General features: G+C 38.8%; 5 protein-coding genes and 1 long non-coding RNA gene across 6 annotated transcripts; 3 read left to right on the top strand and 3 right to left on the bottom strand.

Annotated features, from left to right (window-relative positions):
* The first annotated feature begins 6153 nt into the window (after positions 1-6153).
* On the top strand, positions 6154-7329 carry LOC134324097 (histone H4-like). Its single transcript, XM_063005756.1, has 2 exons — positions 6154-6175; positions 7031-7329. Exons 1-2 carry the CDS (start codon positions 6154-6156, stop codon positions 7327-7329), a joined length of 321 nt encoding a protein of 106 aa, XP_062861826.1.
* Positions 7330-8261: 932 nt separating this feature from the next.
* Positions 8262-8667, top strand: LOC134324107 (histone H2B 1/2-like). The gene has a single exon (XM_063005767.1). The coding sequence runs from the start codon at positions 8273-8275 to the stop codon at positions 8645-8647; it is 375 nt and encodes a 124-aa protein (XP_062861837.1). The 5' UTR covers positions 8262-8272; the 3' UTR covers positions 8648-8667.
* A 619-nt stretch (positions 8668-9286) lies between these two features.
* Positions 9287-11309, top strand: LOC134324115 (uncharacterized). Its single transcript, XR_010014146.1, has 2 exons — positions 9287-9728; positions 9941-11309. It is a non-coding gene; the product is annotated as an uncharacterized LOC134324115 (long non-coding RNA).
* A 2532-nt stretch (positions 11310-13841) lies between these two features.
* LOC134326615 (histone H3) lies at positions 13842-14252 on the bottom strand. Its single transcript, XM_063008813.1, has one exon. The coding sequence runs from the start codon at positions 14250-14252 to the stop codon at positions 13842-13844; it is 411 nt and encodes a 136-aa protein (XP_062864883.1).
* Positions 14253-15248: 996 nt separating this feature from the next.
* LOC134324119 (histone H2A-like) lies at positions 15249-15635 on the bottom strand. The gene has a single exon (XM_063005790.1). It carries the CDS (start codon positions 15633-15635, stop codon positions 15249-15251), a length of 387 nt encoding a protein of 128 aa, XP_062861860.1.
* Positions 15636-16079: 444 nt separating this feature from the next.
* On the bottom strand, positions 16080-16670 carry LOC134324125 (histone H1-like). The gene has a single exon (XM_063005802.1). The coding sequence runs from the start codon at positions 16668-16670 to the stop codon at positions 16080-16082; it is 591 nt and encodes a 196-aa protein (XP_062861872.1).
* Between the last annotated feature and the right edge of the window lie 2873 nt (positions 16671-19543).

A 19543-nucleotide genomic window follows, 5' to 3' on the forward strand; every position in this document is an offset into this window, starting at 1 on the left:
GTCTTCTCCTCATTTCTGTTAAAACTGATTTAAAAACAATCTCACTTGGAATAAAAACTTGATCTATTGTCATTTTACATCTTGTTTTCCATAATTTTACTTTTACAATATTAATAATTAACCATAATATTTCCTTTTCCATCTTTGAGAGAGTTTTATTAAACAATCCAAAAGCAATATATTTCATATTTATTTGTATATCAGCTCCTATTAGAATCATTTTTGTCCAGACCTCTCTAGATCTAGAACATTCTAATAAAAAATGTTCTAAAGTTTCGTCTTCGCAACAGTTTGGCATATGACATTTCTTAGTTTTAACATAACAACTCCACCTGACAACTGCTCTAACTGGAAGTCTTCGAACAGAGATTAACCATACCACATCTCTAATACTTTCTGGCATTTTACTATTTATATTTTTGACTACTTCCTCACTTTCGTGGGGTTGAAGCTCTCTATAATCTATTAGATTTCCATATATTTTATCTATAATAAGTTTGTAAATTTGTTTATTAGAGTAATTAACCCAATCAATATTTAAACATTTAAATTTTGTGATAAAATCTGAAAAAACAATTTTATAGTACGGAATTTGATTTCTTATTTTCCCTTTTTTTTCCTTCCAATTTGAGGTTTTTCCAATCCACTTAGTTTGTCTGTGGAGTCCACATGCAATAATTTTACAAAATGCAATTTATTATTAATAATTCTCGTTTAGTAACTTCTCTAGTTGTTCCCCAAATGAAGTTGCAACTAAGTTTATTAATTTTTTTAACCCATGTATTATTGAGTGGAAAAATGCATGCTAAAAACAAGATTTTTGAAAGAACAAAAGTTTTAATTATTGCGATTTTGGTTTTATAGCTCAGAGAAATATTAGCAAACTTACCTACTTCATTTTTTATACACCTTTCTTTTTCAGTCCAATTGTAGTCGACACATTTTTGATTATCAATGTAAACACCTAAAATTTTTATTTGTTGTCTTATCCAACAACAAATCTTATCCAAACACATTCACACTTTTGTAGATTCAATTGCGCACCAGAAGCTTCTTCATAATTTTTAAAATGTTCATAAATTATATCCAATTCTTTTTTTGATTTAATAAACACAGTAATATCATCAGCATAGGCAGTTATAATAAGTTGTTCATCATTTAATTGTACTCCATTTAGCCTGTCATCATTTTTTATTTTTTGTATTAACGGACTTATTGCAAGTACATATAATGCTGCACTGAGTGGACATCCTTGTTTAACCCCTCTCAAAACTGGAAAAGGATCAGTTAAAATACCATTTACTTTAACTTGTACCATTGATTTGGCATACAAACACATAACCATATTAATAAAAAATTCAGAAAAACCATACATTCTTAAAACCTCTGTAATATATTTCCTGGACACATAATCAAAAGCTTTCTTTTGATCTAATATTACAATGTAAAAGTTTTTTTCAGAACTACATACTACTTCTCTTAATGTATTGAGGTTATCCCACATTAATCTTCCCTTTACTGCACATGTCTGTTCTTGGACAATAATATTCTCTAAAACATTATTTAATCTATTCATAATTATTTTAGCATAAATTTTATAATCTACATTCATAATTGTAATATGCCTCCAATTATTTATATCTGACATATCACCTTTTTTATATAATAAAGTCAAAATGCCTTCATAAAATGTGTCACACATAAAACCTCTCTTAATTCCTTCATTAAATAATCTTTTCAAAAAGGAAGCTATTTCTGCTTTAAATGCTAAATAAAATTCAGAAGGTAAACCATCTTTTCCTGGTGATTTTTTTACATTAAGAGAATTTATAGCCGTTATAACATCTTCTTCTGTAATTGGATTATTTAACAACTCATCCATTTTATCATATTTGTAACTGAGGAAGGATTTAAGTTTATCGTCGTCTATTTCTACTTCTTTATACATTTCTGCACATAACTCATGTATTGTGTCTCTTATTTGTTTATTTTCTGTAACTATTTTTCCATCTTTATTCATAATAGATTCAATAAATGATATTTTCTTTCTTTGTATAAAATTAGAGACGATTTGTGTTGCATTTAGAGTTTCTTCAGAATCAATACCAAGTTGCATTTATAGATTTTTTAATGGGTCATCGTTAAACGTTTTGAGCTCATTTTTAATTGTTTCTAATTCATTTTCTTCTTGTTCACATAAATCACTTTTAAGTTTTAATTCGATGTATCTTTTCATCAGAGAATCATATTTTTTGTTCTTTTCTATATTTATTTGTTTACTTTTAACTTTGCATATTTTTTTCATTCTAATCTTAAATACCTCCCATAATTCATTCTCACCACTAGTTAAAACATCTAATGATTTGATTTTTATCATTTCATTGTTTATGTCCATAATTACTTGTGAATTTTTTTAAATTTGTGTATTTAATTTCCAATAACTTATTACATCATTACATTTAAATTTTAAGACTCCAATTACCATTAAATGATCGGTCTCTAGTAAAAGTTTAGCATTATATGTTATTACGTCAAAATTTATATTTATATATATTCTATCAATTCTAGTTTTACAGGTATTATCAAATCTTGTAAAATCTATTTTGTCTGGGTAAATAGTTCTAAAAATATCATACATTTCATGATTTTCCATTATCTCCTTTAATACAATACCCTCTTTATATATTTTATTTTCCTTAAGAGTTATCTTATCGTTTTTATCTGTAATAGTGTTAAAGTCGCCACATAGAATTATTGGTGATTTAATACATAGAAGAGGTTTCAATCAAGGACGGATTAAGGATAGTCTGGGCCCCTGGGCAAAGAGTTGGATAAGTCTAGGCCCAGATTCTCCACCATAGCAACGACACACTCTGCCAAACTGTCCCCACTATGGTTTTCAATAGGCTCAAAAGCTAGAAAACGCTCAACTACATGTCCGTCATTATTAACAAACCTGAAAATAAAAGTAAGTTGGTCCACATGAGCAAGGTCTGGAGTGGAGTCAACTATAACAGAGAAGTATTTTGGCTAGGGCCCAAAAGCATGGCTAGGGGCCCCAAAAGCATGGCTAGGGCCCCCAAGAGGCCCTGGGGTCAAAGTCCCTAATAGTCAGAGGATCCTTAAAATGGAGGGCCCTCGGTAATAAAAATATATTGTATCATAAATGTTGATAGGCATCGCAAAATGTTTTGGGCCAGGGCCCCCCCGGGGCCCCCTGACCTCAAGGGCCCCTGGGCGCTGGCCCCACTGGCCCGGTCAGTAATCCAGCCATGGTTTCAATGAATTAAATAATTGAATCTTTTTAGCCCTGCTTTGAGCTGTATATACATTTGTTATTCTCATTTTAATTCCATATAAAAAACAATCCAAATACATAAGTCTACCAGGAATTACTTCACGTAGTCTAACTACTTTAACATCAAACGTGTAAAATAAGATCCCTATACCATCAGCTTTACTCTCACCAATAGAAAAGAAAGATTTTCCACACACCCAAGATTGCTCTGTGACATTCATATCAGAAATACTAGACAAACGTGTTTCCTGAATGCTTAAAATATCTAGATTTTCTTTACTTAATTTATTTATTTTTTCTAATTTTTTAGCAGTTGATTGAATACCTCTAACATTTAATGTAGCGACTTTAATATTATTAACCGGCATTGTTCAAAAGTTTTTTTTTTTGTTTTTGTTTGTTTGTTTGTTTTTATTTAAAAAAAATGTTTGTTTTTTTTAAAGCGACCTTTTACTTTTCGCTTTTTTATTTACACTTTTTTCTGACGATTCTGTACTTTTACGTCTTTTTTTTGGCTGTATAACTGTAGGATGTTCCTGTGTCCCTGTATTTAATACATTTTCTAAAGAAGATAAAAAAGTTTCACCCTTATCTTTAGAGTCTTTTCCGGCGTCTTCTTCCGCCACTTCTTGTGTTCCGCTCCCTGCTTGAGTCGGATGTTCGTTGGGTTGTTTGGTGAGAGATGTCGGGTCTTCACTGCTTGTATCCGTGCCAGAAGATTCTGATGAATCGTCGGTGCTGGATTCACTCGAGTCTCCACTAGACGATTCACTGTTGTTGCTGGAACTTTCAACGCCATCATCATGTTTCGTTTCTTCTCCAAGCTTCTCTTCATTTGTTTCTTTTTCCTTTGCAGTCACGTTAGAGTCGTTTTCAATTACGTGCTTTACATTTACTTGTCCAGCTTTTGCTTTGTTACTATAAGATTTTGGACATCCAAAGTACGTATGGCCTTGTCCACCACATAGATTACATGTCTCACTGTTAGTACATTGTTTTCCCTTATGTCCAAAGTCACCACACTTCCAACACTTGAGTTTAGTGCAATCTTTAACTTGATGTTCATATGAATTACATATATAGCATTGTTGCGATTGTCCTTGGTAGGTTATTTTTCCATTGTAGGGTCCCATTGATATTGAATTTGGAATCTGTATTAAACTTCCATTCGGACTCGTTTTCATTTTTACTTTGTAACGCCGTACTCCATACCAAAGTCCAAACTGATCAAGTGGTTTGAAAACAGGTTGAATAATTACACAATATCTTGAGATGTACTGTTCAATATCTTCATCGGAAACTCTTCCTGTCCAGAATTTAACGTATATATTTTTGATGTTTACTGGAGTTGCACAATCCAGCTCCCAATCCTTCCAGAACCCTTGGCTTCCTCCATTGTTGAAGACTTGCACAAAGTGTTGTAATGCACGCTCTTGATAAAAAATCAGCTCATAATCTTTTTTGTTAGGAAGTGAAATGAATGAGTATATGTCAGCAACGTTTAGCCATTGACTTCGCATTAAGTGAGCACCGATAGTTGATCTGTTTGGAGCTTCATCTTGGCCTACATACCGGATTCTGGCCCAAAATTTCCCCGTTTGAGAGGTAGAAGGTCCAGCTGGTACCATAGTGGCCTTTATCCAGGGATTTCTCCCAGTTTTGACGAAGAAAAGTGTTAAAGAAACAGCGTAATGCCGCCTTTGCCTCTTCCGGACATGGTTACTGCTCTCGTCGAGATGAAGCGAGTTTTACACAGCCAGACATTACACACTGGAAAGGTGAGGAAAATGAGTGGTGGGAGACCAAGTGTTCAGTCTACCCACATCTTATACATGTGATGGGACATAGACTGTGTATCTGTCCCCTCAGAGAGAATCTTTTTTAACAGGGCAGATCATAACAGAAAGGAGAAACAGGATCAACCCATCAAAGATGAGCTCCTTGGTTTTTCTGAATGCCAATCTTCACTAAATACTTACAAATACTGTCACCTGAATGCTTTCACCTGGATTTTCTTTTTGTTTTGCACATTTTCATTTATATTTTGTTGAGTGATGCTTCGTTGATGTTGTGTTGTTTCACTCTAGATGCTTGTTTATTTTGTTTTTTTTATTAGGATTTTAACGTCACATTTTACACTTTGGTTACATTTATGACAGGAACGTTCACCTCACTTGCATGTCTTTGGACTGTGGGAGGAAACCGGAGCACCCGGAGGAAACCCACGCGGACACGGGAAAGACATGCAAACTCCACAAAGAAAGGACCCGGACCGCCCCACCTGAGGATCGAACCCAGGACCTTCTTGCCGTGAGGCGACAGTGCTACCCACTTAGCCACCGTGCCATCCCACTCTAGATGCAAATGTACAAATAATATACACAATCAGATCTTTTTGTCTAATTGAGATGGGTCTTTGTTTTTGTATTTTATAATTTATTGTTGGAGCACTCTGTTCCATGTTGAGTATATAAATAAAGCAATTTAAATAATAAACATTTGATACAATTTTTTTTTTTACATTAGTAATTCATTTTACATGTAATTTGGTAATAAATTAATTTAAGCAACAAAAAAATCTAAGGAGCCACTTGGGAGCCGAAAGAACCGGCTCTTTTTAGTGAGCCGAGCCAAAAGAACCGGCTCTCTAAAAGGAGCCGAAATTCCCATCACTAGTGGAGGTACTAGCTACGCGCTTTACATGAGGCCTACGCTGAGCAGCTGCGGCCACAGTGGGCGGTCGCTGCTTAACACCGCCCCATTGTCTTCAACTAGGTCCGGTAGAGGGATATAACAGGCTCGCCGTGATAGCCTGTCCTGCATTGACTCGTTTCATCTCGAGGACAGCAGTTACTATGTCAGGAAGAGGCAAGGGCGGCAATTGATCTTTCCATTAAAACAAAAATTTTTGTATGTAAAATTATTGCAAATGGCATTTACAGACAAGCTGATTGGATTGGAAACATCACAAATTGGAAACAGAAAAAAGGCCGCTCTAGAGCTTTAGTTCCTTATTATAAATTAATTTATGGTGATTTTATAAATAAATTTAATGTTTTGAATATAGATTGGATTAAGGATTCTAATAAAAAGATTTACAAGCTAATAGTAGATTTGAAATATTGTAATATAGTGGATTTTAGAGGCCTTAGAGAGGAAGAAAAGAAAGAATGTGTAAATAATATTTTATGTAAAAAAATATCTGAGAAGTTAAGGGATATTACATGGTTGGTAGCAGTGAGGAGACTTCCAGTGAGATCTGTAGTGAAGTGGAGTTGTTTTGTGAAGACAAACATGTGCCCTATGCCAAAATGCCAGACAGAGGAAACTTTAGAACATTTTATTCTAGAGTGTTATCGTTCCCAAGAAGTATGGAGCAAAATGGAAAATTTAGGTGTTGAGATTAAAATTCATATGAAGTCCGTCTGTTTCGGTATTTTTGATGAAATCATGCCTAAAGATAAACATGACTTCTTGTGGTTAGTACTGTGTATTGTGAAGTCTAAATTATGGAAAACAAGATGCAGAATGACTATTGACCAACAGTTTGTTTCAGCAGAGAATGTTTATAAAAATATAAGAACTGAACTGAAAAGAATACGAACAATGAATATTTTATTTAAGGACTCTGAATTGTGGAAGATTTTAAAATTGTAAATGATTGTCTTGATAATGTAATGTAATTTCCATGTACTCTGATGAAGTTTAAATAAAATATTTAAAAAAAAAAAAGCAAGGGCGGCAAAGGTCTTGGAAAAGGAGGTGCTAAGCGTCACCGCAAAGTTCTCCGTGATAACATCCAGGGTATCACTAAACCAGCCATCCGCCGTTTGGCTCGCCGTGGCGGTGTGAAGCGTATTTCCGGCTTGATCTACGAGGAGACCCGCGGTGTGCTCAAGGTTTTCCTTGAGAACGTCATCCGTGATGCCGTCACCTACACCGAGCACGCCAAGAGAAAGACGGTCACCGCTATGGACGTGGTGTACGCTCTGAAACGCCAGGGACGCACCCTGTACGGATTCGGGGGTTAAACGTTCAGACCTCCACGCTAACACAACGGCTCTTTTAAGAGCCACCCATATTATCTACAAAAGAGAAAGTTCTCATGGTTTCTGTTATTACTATTATTATTATTTTGAATAGTAGTAGTATTTTTAGTTGTAGTTCGTTCACTGGTGCGTTTGTAGCTTTGCAAATCACTCGTTTAACCCCAGTAGCTTGGCAGTATCATAAGTACACATAATACATTCACTGATGCATTTTTTTTTTTTTTTAATCAGTTATTTTATGTAGCCCTAAAAGCTTGGAATGATCATTAATAGTTATACTACTATACTAATAATACTACGTTAAATAAAGCATTTTTTAAATCAAATCTCTCGTTTAGATCTTTGTGTAAAATATTTTAAAATATTGTCTATCTCTATCTGTCTAATCTAATCTATCTATCTATCTATCTATCTATCTATCTATCTATCTATCTCTCTCTCTCTCTCTCTCTCTCTCTCTCTCTCTCTCATATCTATCTCTCTCTCTCTCTCATATCTATCTCTCTCTCTCTCTCTCTCTCTCTCTCGCTCTCTCTCTCTCTCTCGCTCTCGCTCGCTCTCTCTCTCTCTCTCTCTCTCTCTCTCTCTCTCTCTCTCTCTCTCTCTCTCTCTCATATCTATCTAATCTATCTAATCTATCTATCTATTTTTTTTCTAAATATTGCTATTTGTTCTTTTATTTGCGGTTTTAAAACATGTATCGACCTTAGATTAAGCGGGAACAGACAACAAAGAACAGATTCTAGTGAATATGGCAGGGGAAGGCGTGGAACGGTATGTTGCCTGTCCAATAGAAACCCAGGACCTTGGACCAATCAGAGTTACGTGTTTCAACTTGGCCTACTCAGCATGCAGGGTTAATAAAGCGGGCGTGTAGAGCCGTTTACATTCACTTGCAGTTTGCTCTAGAGGAAACAGCAGCATCATGCCTGAACCCGCCAAGGCCGCGCCCAAGAAGGGCTCCAAGAAAACCGTCACCAAGACTGCCGTTAAAGGAGGCAAGAAGCGCAGAAAGACAAGGAAGGAGAGCTACGCTATCTACGTGTACAAGGTCCTGAAGCAGGTCCACCCTGATACCGGGATCTCCTCCAAGGCTATGGGCATCATGAACTCCTTCGTCAACGATATATTCGAGCGTATCGCTGGTGAGTCCTCTCGTCTGGCGCACTACAACAAGCGCTCCACCATTACCTCCAGGGAGATCCAGACCGCCGTGCGCCTGCTGCTTCCCGGTGAGCTGGCCAAGCACGCCGTGTCCGAGGGCACCAAGGCCGTCACCAAGTACACCAGCTCCAAGTAAAGCGCCTTAGTCGCTTTGGTAAACCAACGGCTCTTTTAAGAGCCACCCATCTTATCAAGTTAAGAGAATTTTCCTCTTTTAAAATATAGAATCTGAACATGTGATACCCACATTAGCTAGGTAGTCTCCCATGTTTATAATACTTGATTCTTTACCTTTTTATAATATACTATTCTTTTTGGGCCCTGCTATTTTTCACGGGTTGTCCACGACTGCCACTATGTGGTGAGTTTAGAATTACAACACGCAAAAATCACTGTACTGTTAAAATATAAAGTATGATGCACTTTAAACATCTAATCTTAGCCGTTTCCATCGTCCCGTTATTAAAGATTTCGTTTGTGCTGTGCTCCTCAGCTGCTAACTATGTAATGGTCAACTAATATCATTAGAACAGCATTAAGTGGCTCCATTTATATTGTGGCGTTTGCGTAGAAGAGACGGAGTTGCGAGTTGTCATGACAACAGGATTAGCTTTTTATTGGTTACACGGTTGAACACACGCGCCATCCCAACACCCATCATTCCCGGCTATAGTAGCCATGTTATTCCTATCCCCGCGCTACACAGTAGGCCCTTTTCACATTTCCGGGTTTGGAATGCGGAAGTAAAAAATAGCAGGGTAAACAGTGCAGCTTAGCCGTACCGGTAAAATGGAGCCGCATAGCAAGTGCTACTGTAGCGGACCTTTTTGCTCTAAGAATAAAAGAAAACATCCACATTGAAATTTTCACGACTTCCCCAAAAATGTACATTTACGCCTTAAATGGATTACTGCAATTAGGAGAGAAGAATGTGCCAAATTTACTATTCTGCGTGGCAGTACGTATGTGTGTAGCCTGCACTTCAAGCCTGAGGAGGTGTATGTGAAAGAGGGAGGGAGCAGAGTTAGACTTGGTTCCATCGCGATTTGCCTGGAATGATTTTGGGAGTCGGAAGGATCGTCAGGCACCATACAAGAGGGCAAGTAACATTGAAGCCGCAACGGAAGAGAGAGACGAGCAGGCACCGGGAGCTATGCTAAATGAGCCTATGGCCAATGTTATGGAGCATGATTACTGGCATCCTCCGTCTCCCGGTGGTGAGTAACATTACAACTAAATATACCAATATAACAGTCTAAAGGTACTATATTTATCTGAATAACAGTGTAAAGATGCAATACTTCCTGAATAACAGTCTAAAGAGTCTAGAATATAGCATGAACGAATGTCCAGCACATCTTTTGACTTCATTTTAAATATTTAATGTAAAAGAATATCGTAATGTAATGTGTTCCTTCTTTTGTCACAGGTGCAGTGGATGCTGCATCTGCAAGGATACAGGAGCTGGAGCACAAGGTGATGGAGCTGGAGAATGAAATAAAGCAGATTCTGTTTCTGACAGACCAACCTAAGCTGAATTATTTCAATAATAATAACAATTCAATAAGTCATTTTCAGGTTCTAGAATATTTCAGTTCAGATTCATGTATTTTTTCTAATTTACTTTGTACAAAACTCTGCTTACATGCTTAAACCTTTTCATCACTTTTCTCAACCACTCAGGGCCATAGCTAATGATCTGGGGCCATTAACATCGTATGTAAATAGGCATGTAAAAAATCTGGGTGTCATTTTTGATCCCGCTCTTAAGTTTGAGAAACAAGTTAATGCTGTTGTGAGAGCTAGTTTCTTTCAACTTAGGAACATTGCTAAAATGAAAAGTATCCTTTCTTTTAATGATTTGGAAACAGTAGTGCATGCTTTTATTTCCTCGCGTATCGATTTTTGCAATTCACTGTACTTGGGAATCAGTCAGTCAAGCTTGTCACGTCTACAGCTGGTTCAAAATGCAGCCGCGAGGCTCCTGACCGGTACCAAGAAAAGGGAGAGCATTACCCCCATACTTGCATCATTGCATTGGTTACCAGTCAAATATAGGATAGAATTTAAAGTTCTATTATTTGTTTTTAAGGCTTTACATGGCTTGGCTCCGAGCTATATCGTTGACCTTCTCTGTGTTTACTCCACTCCATGAGCTCTACGATCCTCTAACCAACTGCTCTTAGCTATTCCACGTTCTCAAATGAGGTTTAAGGGTGACAGGGCCTTTTCTGTAGCTGCCCCAAGACTCTGGAATAGTCTTCCACTTTTCATAAAGGAGTCCCACACAATAGATGCCTTTAAGTCAAATTAAAAAAACTTATTTGTTTTCTTTGGCATTTGAGTCTTCTTAATGAATACGTTTTTAATATTTTTTGGGTTGTCATAGCCATCTTTGTTTTAGTGGTTTTATTTGATTTATATGTTGGTGCGTATGTATGTTATTTTGTATGTATGTTAATGATTTGTTAAATGTTATATGCATAGTTGAGTGTTATTTATACTTGATTTTAATGTACAGCACTTTGGTTGTCTTTTAAATGTGCTATAGAAATAAAGGTGACTTGACTTGACTCTCCCTCAAGCAAATATGGTTTCTCTATGGTTAGTTGTTCAGGTGTTATGTTATTGTCTAGAGGATGTTTTTGTATGTTGATGTTGCTTCTGTTGAAACAACACTGGATATGGAAAAATGTTTCATGAATTAAGATGATCATTTTAATGAATTTAAGTAATTCAAGTTTGCATACTTTTATAAATATTTACTAATATAATAAATCAAATACATTTTAACCTTCTTTTACTCTGCCTTTTGTTTGTTTGTCAATTCAGTTACGGTTATTAAAACAAATGCATTCTTTAGAACACAATATTAATATTGTCTCAGTGAACATGTTTATTTTTGAAGTGCATTTAAGGGTAAAATGTTTCTTTTTGTGCACTTAACAAAAACAAATTACTACAAACAAATATCTAAATATATTCTCAGTGCTGGTTTATGTACATTTTTTAAGGCAAAATTCAATATTTCAACAAACATTATGCAGAGACGCAGTGAACTCCATTACAGCGGCGCTTTGTTTACCCTGCTAAATGAAACCGGAAATACGTCATCGGGCTCTGTGAAAAGGGCTAGTTACGGTAGGTTTTAGATTCAACATTAAACAATTAAACAAATTAAACAAATACACTATGCACAAACTAACATCGTTAAACAGAACACCAAACAACATAAACAAACCCAATAAACATGTACAACAAAAAACGCAACAGTTATTAACACCGCGGCCGCGAGTGCCTCTGGGTAGCGCTCGCTCCGCCCTCCCCCCTAATCCACAGTGGCGGACGCCACAATATCAATATGCATTCTGACATGGAGCAAGCGTTGTTCAATTGTTTTATTTAGACACAATGCGGCGCAGCCAATACTGATGGCTTTTAGTCTTTACGTATCTTTTGCAGATCTTTTCACGTTCGACAATTTCTCACTGGACTTTATGTCCATTTTTTGTGGTGATGATTTAATAATAATAATAATAATAATAATAGAAGAAGAGCAAGAATAAAATAATCACAGGATTGCTGGCCTAAAACAAGTACAAATACAACAACAGTACTACTACTACTACAGCTAGTGTTTAGGATTATTATTCCATCTATGGTGTGGTGCTTGGAAAAGTAAAAAATAATAATAATACATAATTAATAAATTAAAATGATTATATCATCTTTCTCTCCTTAGCTCTTTTTCTCTCTCTATTCAATTCAAAGAGCTTTAGTAGCATGACTGTTGTAGTACTTACAGTAGTGCCAAAGCATTGAAAAGACAGAATATGAATGTACATAAATATACAGGGGAAAAAAAAGAGGAAATATTAAATAGATAATAAAATAAATAAATAAAACACGTATATATGGAACACTCTCTCTGTGTGGGTCCATCCAGGCTGGTCCTCTGTTCGGGTGTAACAGTCCGTGTCTCTCAGACTGTTGCAGGCAGATACATATACTGTGCTGCTACAGTGCTGCTCTCCTTCTCCTCTCCTAACATAATGCTCAGTGTCTGGGTGTTGGTAAGAGAGAAGAATTCAGGGTGAAGTGTTTGAAATTGTTTTGTAGTAGACCTCTCCTGTATGTGACTGTATTTTGGACTATCTGTTAAGAAGTGCAGCTCAGTCTCTGTGGTGTTGGTGTTGCACTGTGTACACACTCCTCGTTCTCTGGGGCACGGGATTTCTTGTAGTGTCCGGTCTCGATGGCCAGTTTGTGTGCACTGAGTGTGTATTTTGTCAGTGTGGTTCTGTGTTTGATGTCAGTCACTGTACTCAGGTAATCTGCTACAGTGTACTGTCAATTTAGGGCCGAATAACACTGCGTTTTACTCTGTGCTTGTATTTGGGTTCTCCAATAGCTGATGCAGTGTGGTGTGTGTGTTTGTGTAGTGTCTGTTGTTGTTTATGTAGTATGTGTGTGTGTTTGAGTAGTCTCTCTCTCTCTCTCATCAAAAAAAACATACATAAAAGAAAACATATACACATAAATATACAAACAGAATTAGTTTGTGTGTTGTCACATTTTGGCCACGAGATGGGAGCCACGCTCCACTAATTGTCTATTGGTTCTCCATAACGTTATAATTACAGTTACTACTACTATTACTACTACCACCACTGCCAATAACACTATTATTACAACAACTATAATAGAAAAAAATAAAAATCATTACTATGAGTAATAATGATTATTTACAGTTAATATTTGACAGTATGTCTGTTCTAAAATGCCTGTAAGCACCCTGTGTTAATTACCTATAATAGTATTTTATTATTGATATTGATACATTAGTTTGAATAATAATTACTGACTATTAATCTTTTATTTCTTTCATTTTTTTATTTTTGGCATTAGTAGCATTATTTTTTCCCCTTTTCGTTACTGTTATGTTTTTTGTTCTGTTACTCTACATTACTCCTACTAACTTAATGCTTCCTTAAAACCCCATAAACTCACACCACTATAAACATTAATAATCAGATGTGTTATAAGACGCCACCTGCCAAATCTTTAAATCAGCTGTACTTGTGTAACCCTGCTTATAATTATTGTAAGAACCTGTCGTAAGGTACATCTCTACACACACACGCCTTCAGCTGTTTTACCTAAGATTTATAACTCCGATAAAATGTAACTAATTTATAACTCGGAACCGACACACACAAGGCAATAATACATAAATAAATGAAAGAGTTATGAAAACTGCCCAGTTCAGTGAAATCATGTAAGTGGCTCTTAAAAGAGCCTTTGGGGATAACTGGATGGAGTGGGTTCGTTTAAGCACGCTCTCCGCGAATACGACGGGCTAGCTGGATGTCCTTAGGCATGATGGTCACCCTCTTGGCATGGATGGCGCACAGGTTGGTGTCCTCGAACAGGCCGACCAGGTAAGCCTCACTGGCCTCTTGCAGAGCCATGACGGCAGAACTCTGGAAGCGCAGATCGGTCTTAAAGTCCTGAGCGATCTCTCTAACCAGGCGCTGGAAGGGCAGCTTGCGGATGAGCAGCTCAGTGGACTTCTGATAACGGCGGATTTCACGCAGAGCCACGGTACCTGGCCTGTAACGGTGAGGCTTTTTCACGCCACCAGTAGCCGGGGCGCTCTTGCGGGCAGCCTTAGTGGCGAGCTGCTTTCTCGGCGCCTTGCCACCGGTGGACTTACGAGCGGTCTGCTTGGTTCTTGCCATTGCGTCTTGAACTCCGCACTACACGAACTGTAGGACAGAATACGTTAGCTTGCTCAACACGCTCTTTTTAAGCGCCAGAGCCGCTCCGCGCTCATTGGGCGTCTTGATTACGCACTCTCCTCATTGGACGAACGTGCCTTCGTCATGTGTGGCTTACTGGTCGGCGTTCTGCCACTGCCTGGTTTAAAAAAAAACATTATGTCCTCTATGCTGTTGGCGGGATTTCTATGACTTTCCATCGTTTCTTTGTGCTTTTAAAACACAGCCTACAATTAAAGCATTTAAAGTGTATACTTTTTATTTTATTTATTCTTGATTATTTCATTCATTTTGCTTATTATTAGTCTTCTTTGTTTCATCTGTATTACACAGACGCGTTTGTTGCACCACGTTTAATAGGTCTATATTGTTGGTATTGCTACTGCAACTGATCTGTAACTTCACTTTTGTATAGGGATATATGTAGACAGATAGAGAGAAAAAAAAGAATAAACTTATTGATTTGTTCCTTTTACCATGTCATAAAATCATGTGAGTTTGTAAATCTAATGTGAGTTTGTAAATCTAATGTGTATTTTATTTATTTCTTGCTTAGTAAATGTGTATTTTATTTATTTCTTGCTTAGTAAATGTGTATTTTATTTATTTCTTGCTTAGTAAATGTGTATTTTATTTATTTCTTGCCTAGTAAATGTGTATTTTATTTATTTCTTGCTTAGTAAATGTGTATTTTATTTATTGCTAAATGTGTATTTTTTTTTTTTGCTTAGTAAATGTGTATTTTATTTATTTTGCTTAGATTTTCTATATTCTTATTGTACAGTGTCCTTGGGTGTCATGAAAGGAGCTTTTCAAATAAAATAAATTATTATTATTATTATGTGAGTCTATGAAACGACCTTGCATTTGCTTACACATTAGATGGGGAAACGGCACTTTTTCTGTGGAAATGGGTGGCTCTTAAAAGAGCCTTTTGATCAGAACACGAGAGCGAGTTTACTTGGCCTTGGCTGCTTTCTCGGTCTTCTTGGGCAACAGAACAGCCTGGATGTTGGGCAGCACACCGCCCTGAGCGATGGTTACACCTCCAAGCAGTCTGTTCAACTCCTCGTCGTTACGCACGGCCAACTGCAGATGACGAGGGATGATACGAGACTTCTTGTTATCTCTAGCGGCGTTACCAGCCAACTCGAGGATCTCAGCGGTCAGATACTCCAGCACGGCAGCCAAGTAGACAGGAGCACCAGCTCCCACACGCTCGGCGTAATGGCCTTTACGTAGCAGTCTGTGAACACGGCCCACGGGGAACTGAAGGCCGGCACGGGATGAACGAGTCTTGGCCTTAGCTCTAGCCTTACCACCGGTCTTGCCTCGTCCACTCATTTTGATGATCAGATGTGTTCGTCGAACAAAAACTGAAGTAAACTGGAAGAGAGCTCGAAACGGTATGATATAGGCAAACTGGCCTCTCTCCTATTGGCTTAGAGCGAAGGCAAAGCTGAGCCAATGCTAAACGCGCCGTCATGTCCAAGGGACGGCAGAGACAAGTGCCCCCCCTCCCCCATATACACATTTCTACGGACAGTTTTATGGGGATGGGTGACAAAATTATAGTTACACATAAAACAGGACCAGTCAAACTTAGTTTTGAACTCCTTGCTTATCACACTCTCCACAAAATATGGATGGATGCATGTATGAATGGTTGTATGTTCGCATGCATGCGAACATACATGTGTTTAGGAAACGCGACTCTTTATGGGAAGAAATAGGTGGCTCTTAAAAGAGCCGTTTTGAGAAAACGAAGGTAATAAAACATGAGCATGTTTACTTCTTCTTGGGGGCAGCTTTTTTGGCCTTGGCCGCTTTGGGCTTAGCGGTCTTGGGTTTGGCTGCCTTGGCTTTTTTAGGACTCTTGGCTGCCTTCTTGGGGGTCGCCGGCTTCTTAGGGCTCTTGGTGGCTTTCTTCGCGGCCGCAGCGGGCTTCTTGGGGGACTTCTTAGCGGCAGCAGTGGACTTCTTGGCTGCTACCTTCTTGGGCTTCTTTGCGGCGGTCTTTTTCACTTTAGGAGCGGCGGCTTTTTTGGCCGCGGGCTTCTTCGCCTCGGTCTGCTTCTTGTTGAGCTTGAAAGAGCCTGAGGCGCCGGTGCCCTTGGTCTGCACCAGGGTGCCCTTGGTCACCAGGCTTTTGACGGCGAGTTTGACGCGGGAGTTGTTCTTCTCCACGTCGTATCCACCTGCAGACAGAGCTTTCTTCAGGGCGGCCAGGGACACGCCGCTCTTCTCCTTGGAAGCGGAAACAGCTTTGACGATCAGCTCGCCGACGCTGGGGCCCGCTTTCTTGGGTTTGGCCGCGGTCTTCTTTTTGGGAGCCTTGGCGGGGGCCGAGCTGGCCGGCGCTGGAGCTACTTCTGCCATCGTTGTTGGAGCTAAAACGGCACTCGGAAAGAGCGTGTAAAGCGCTGTGCTCTGTCGAACAGAGATTCCTCCCTCTTACGAGAGGCCTTAAAAGCCGACATGAGAACGGTGTAGACTCAACTCGGCCAGCGCAGCGTCTGTGTGCTTCCGTGACACATGCGCACTTGTGTTTTCTCATGGCAAATAGCGATTAAAATACAAGTCCTGATCCAAAATGCGAGGCAATAAAGTGCACGTCGGCCGAACATAAGCTCTCTCGTTCACGTGAAAGCCCGCAAAGACAACCTAACGACGCTCTGTTTCCTTGTGCTCTGGTAAAAAAGCACGGCGCTCCTGATGCGTAAAGCGACGGAGCGCACATTTCACATCTCATTGCACGTAAAAATATGCCGAGGACACCCAATCTTTTTGTAGGCACAGGTTGAAAAGGGCAAACCAGGCCTTGGCGTTTTCCACATGCATTTTTAAGCGGATGTGAGCTTCCTTTTCTACCAGAAAAATAGGCTGTTTAGTGCGAAGTAAAACACAGCTACCAAGCAGGACTAGGTCGAGTCCAGAATGCTTAACTGGCATGTAGCAGAAGGACCAAATGGGAAAAAAATAAATAAATAAACGTAACAATTTAGAATAATGATGATGATGATAAGAAGAATATTTAATATTAGTCAGAATAGTGGTAATAGTACTAATTGTAATAGAACAAGCGTATTCACAATGATGCCTTTTCTAATTTGGAAATTCATGTGTTTCAGCCGCAACAATAGCTAACAAGTGTTAACAAGTGTCATAAGCGAGTTAGATTAAAAACCATGACTGAATTAGATGAAAGGGGAAGGCCCTTTCCTGTTCCAGCAGGACTATGCCTCTATGGGGACTATGCCTGCGCAGAGGCCTGAACGAAGCCCCACTGAACCGCTGAGGACTTTAGCTTTTCCGTAATATCGATTGAGGCCTTCCTGACCAACATCATTTCAAAGCCATACAAATGCCCTTTTGACAGAATGGGTCCAGATTCCGACAGACACAGTTCCAAGTCTTGGGATAAGCATGTGTGTGTGTGTGTGTGTGTGTGTGTGTGTGCGTGCGTGTGTGTAACTCTAACCCTAACCCTTGCCCTCAGACTCCCGCAGCGGGTCTTTGTCGGCGTCTGGGTCTTCGTCGGCGCTCGCAGGCTTGTTGGCTGGCGCTCACTTTTGAAGGCCTGGGGCCCCAGGTGTGGCTCGTCATCTCAAGGTGCGCCTCGTGTTCCTAGGCAGCACAGGTGACATCCGTTGAGCCCAAATGAACCCCGACCTCCTTGTAACCCTAACAACGATAACCCCAACACGTTTCTAACCCTAATTAGGATAACCCCAACTTGTGTTTAACACTAACTACAATAACCCTAAGTTGTTTCTAACCCTAAGTACGATAACCCAAAGTTGTTTCTTACCCTAACTACGAGAACCCCAAGTTGTTTCTAACCCTAACTACGATAACCCCAAGTTGTTTCTAACCCTAACTACGATAACCCCAAGTTTTTTCTAACCCTAACTACAATAACCCCAAGTTGTTTCTAACCCTAACTACGATAACCCCAAGTTGTTTCTAACCCTAACTACGATAACCCCAAGTTTTTTCTAACCCTAACTACAATAACCCCAAGTTGTTTCTAACCCTAACTACGATAACCCCAAGTTTTTTCTAACCCTAACTACAATAACCCTAAGTTGTTTCTAACCCTAAGTACGATAACCCAAAGTTGTTTCTTACCCTAACTACGATAACTCCAAGTTGTTTCTAACCCTAACTACGATAACCCCAAGTTTTTTCTAACCCTAACTACAATAACCCCAAGTTGTTTCTAACCCCAACTACGATAACCCCAAGTTGTTTCTAACCCTAACTACGATAACCCCAAGTTGTTTCTAACCCTAACTACGATAACCCCAAGTTGTTTCTAACCCTAACTACAATAACCCCAACGCGTTTATAACCCTAACTACAATAACCCCAAGTTGTTTCTAACCCCAACTACGATAACCCCAAGTTTTTTCTAACCCTAACTACGAGAAAGCCAAGTTGTTTCTAACCCCAACTACGATAACCCCAAGTTGTTTCTAACCCTAACTACAATAACCCCAAGTTGTTTCTAACCCTAACTACGATAACCCCAAGTTGTTTCTAACCCTAACTACGATAACCCCAAGTTGTTTCTAACCCTAACTACAATAACCCCAACGCGTTTCTAACCCTAACTACGATAACCCCAAGTTTTTTCTAACCCTAACTACGATAACCCCAAGTTTTTTCTAACCCTAACTACGATAACCCCAAGTTGTTTCTAACCCTAACTACGATAACCCCAACGCGTTTCTAACCAAAACTACGATAACCCCAAGTTGTTTCTAACCCTAACTACGATAATCCCAAGTTGTTTCTAACCCTAACTACAATAACCCCAACGCGTTTCTAACCCTAACTACGATAACCCCAAGTTGTTTCTAACCCTAACTGCGATAACCCCAACTTGTTTCTAACCCTAACTACAATAACCCCAACGCGTTTCTAACCCTAACTACGATAACCCCAACATGTTTCTAACCCTAACTACGATAACCCCAACGCGTTTCTAACCCTAACTACGATAACCCCAAGTTGTTTCTAACCCTAACTACGATAACCCCAAGTTGTTTCTAACCCTAACTACGATAACCCCAAGTTGTTTCTAACCCTAACTGCGATAACTCCAAGTTGTTTCTAACCCTAACTACGATAACCCCAAGTTTTTTCTAACCCCAACTACGATAACCCCAAGTTTTTTCTAACCCTAACTACGAGAACCCCAAGTTGTTTCTAACCCCAACTACGATAACCCCAAGTTGTTTCTAACC

The sequence above is a fragment of the Trichomycterus rosablanca genome, chromosome 1, assembly GCF_030014385.1.
Source record: "Trichomycterus rosablanca isolate fTriRos1 chromosome 1, fTriRos1.hap1, whole genome shotgun sequence".
NCBI classification, from domain to species: Eukaryota; Metazoa; Chordata; class Actinopteri; order Siluriformes; family Trichomycteridae; genus Trichomycterus; species Trichomycterus rosablanca.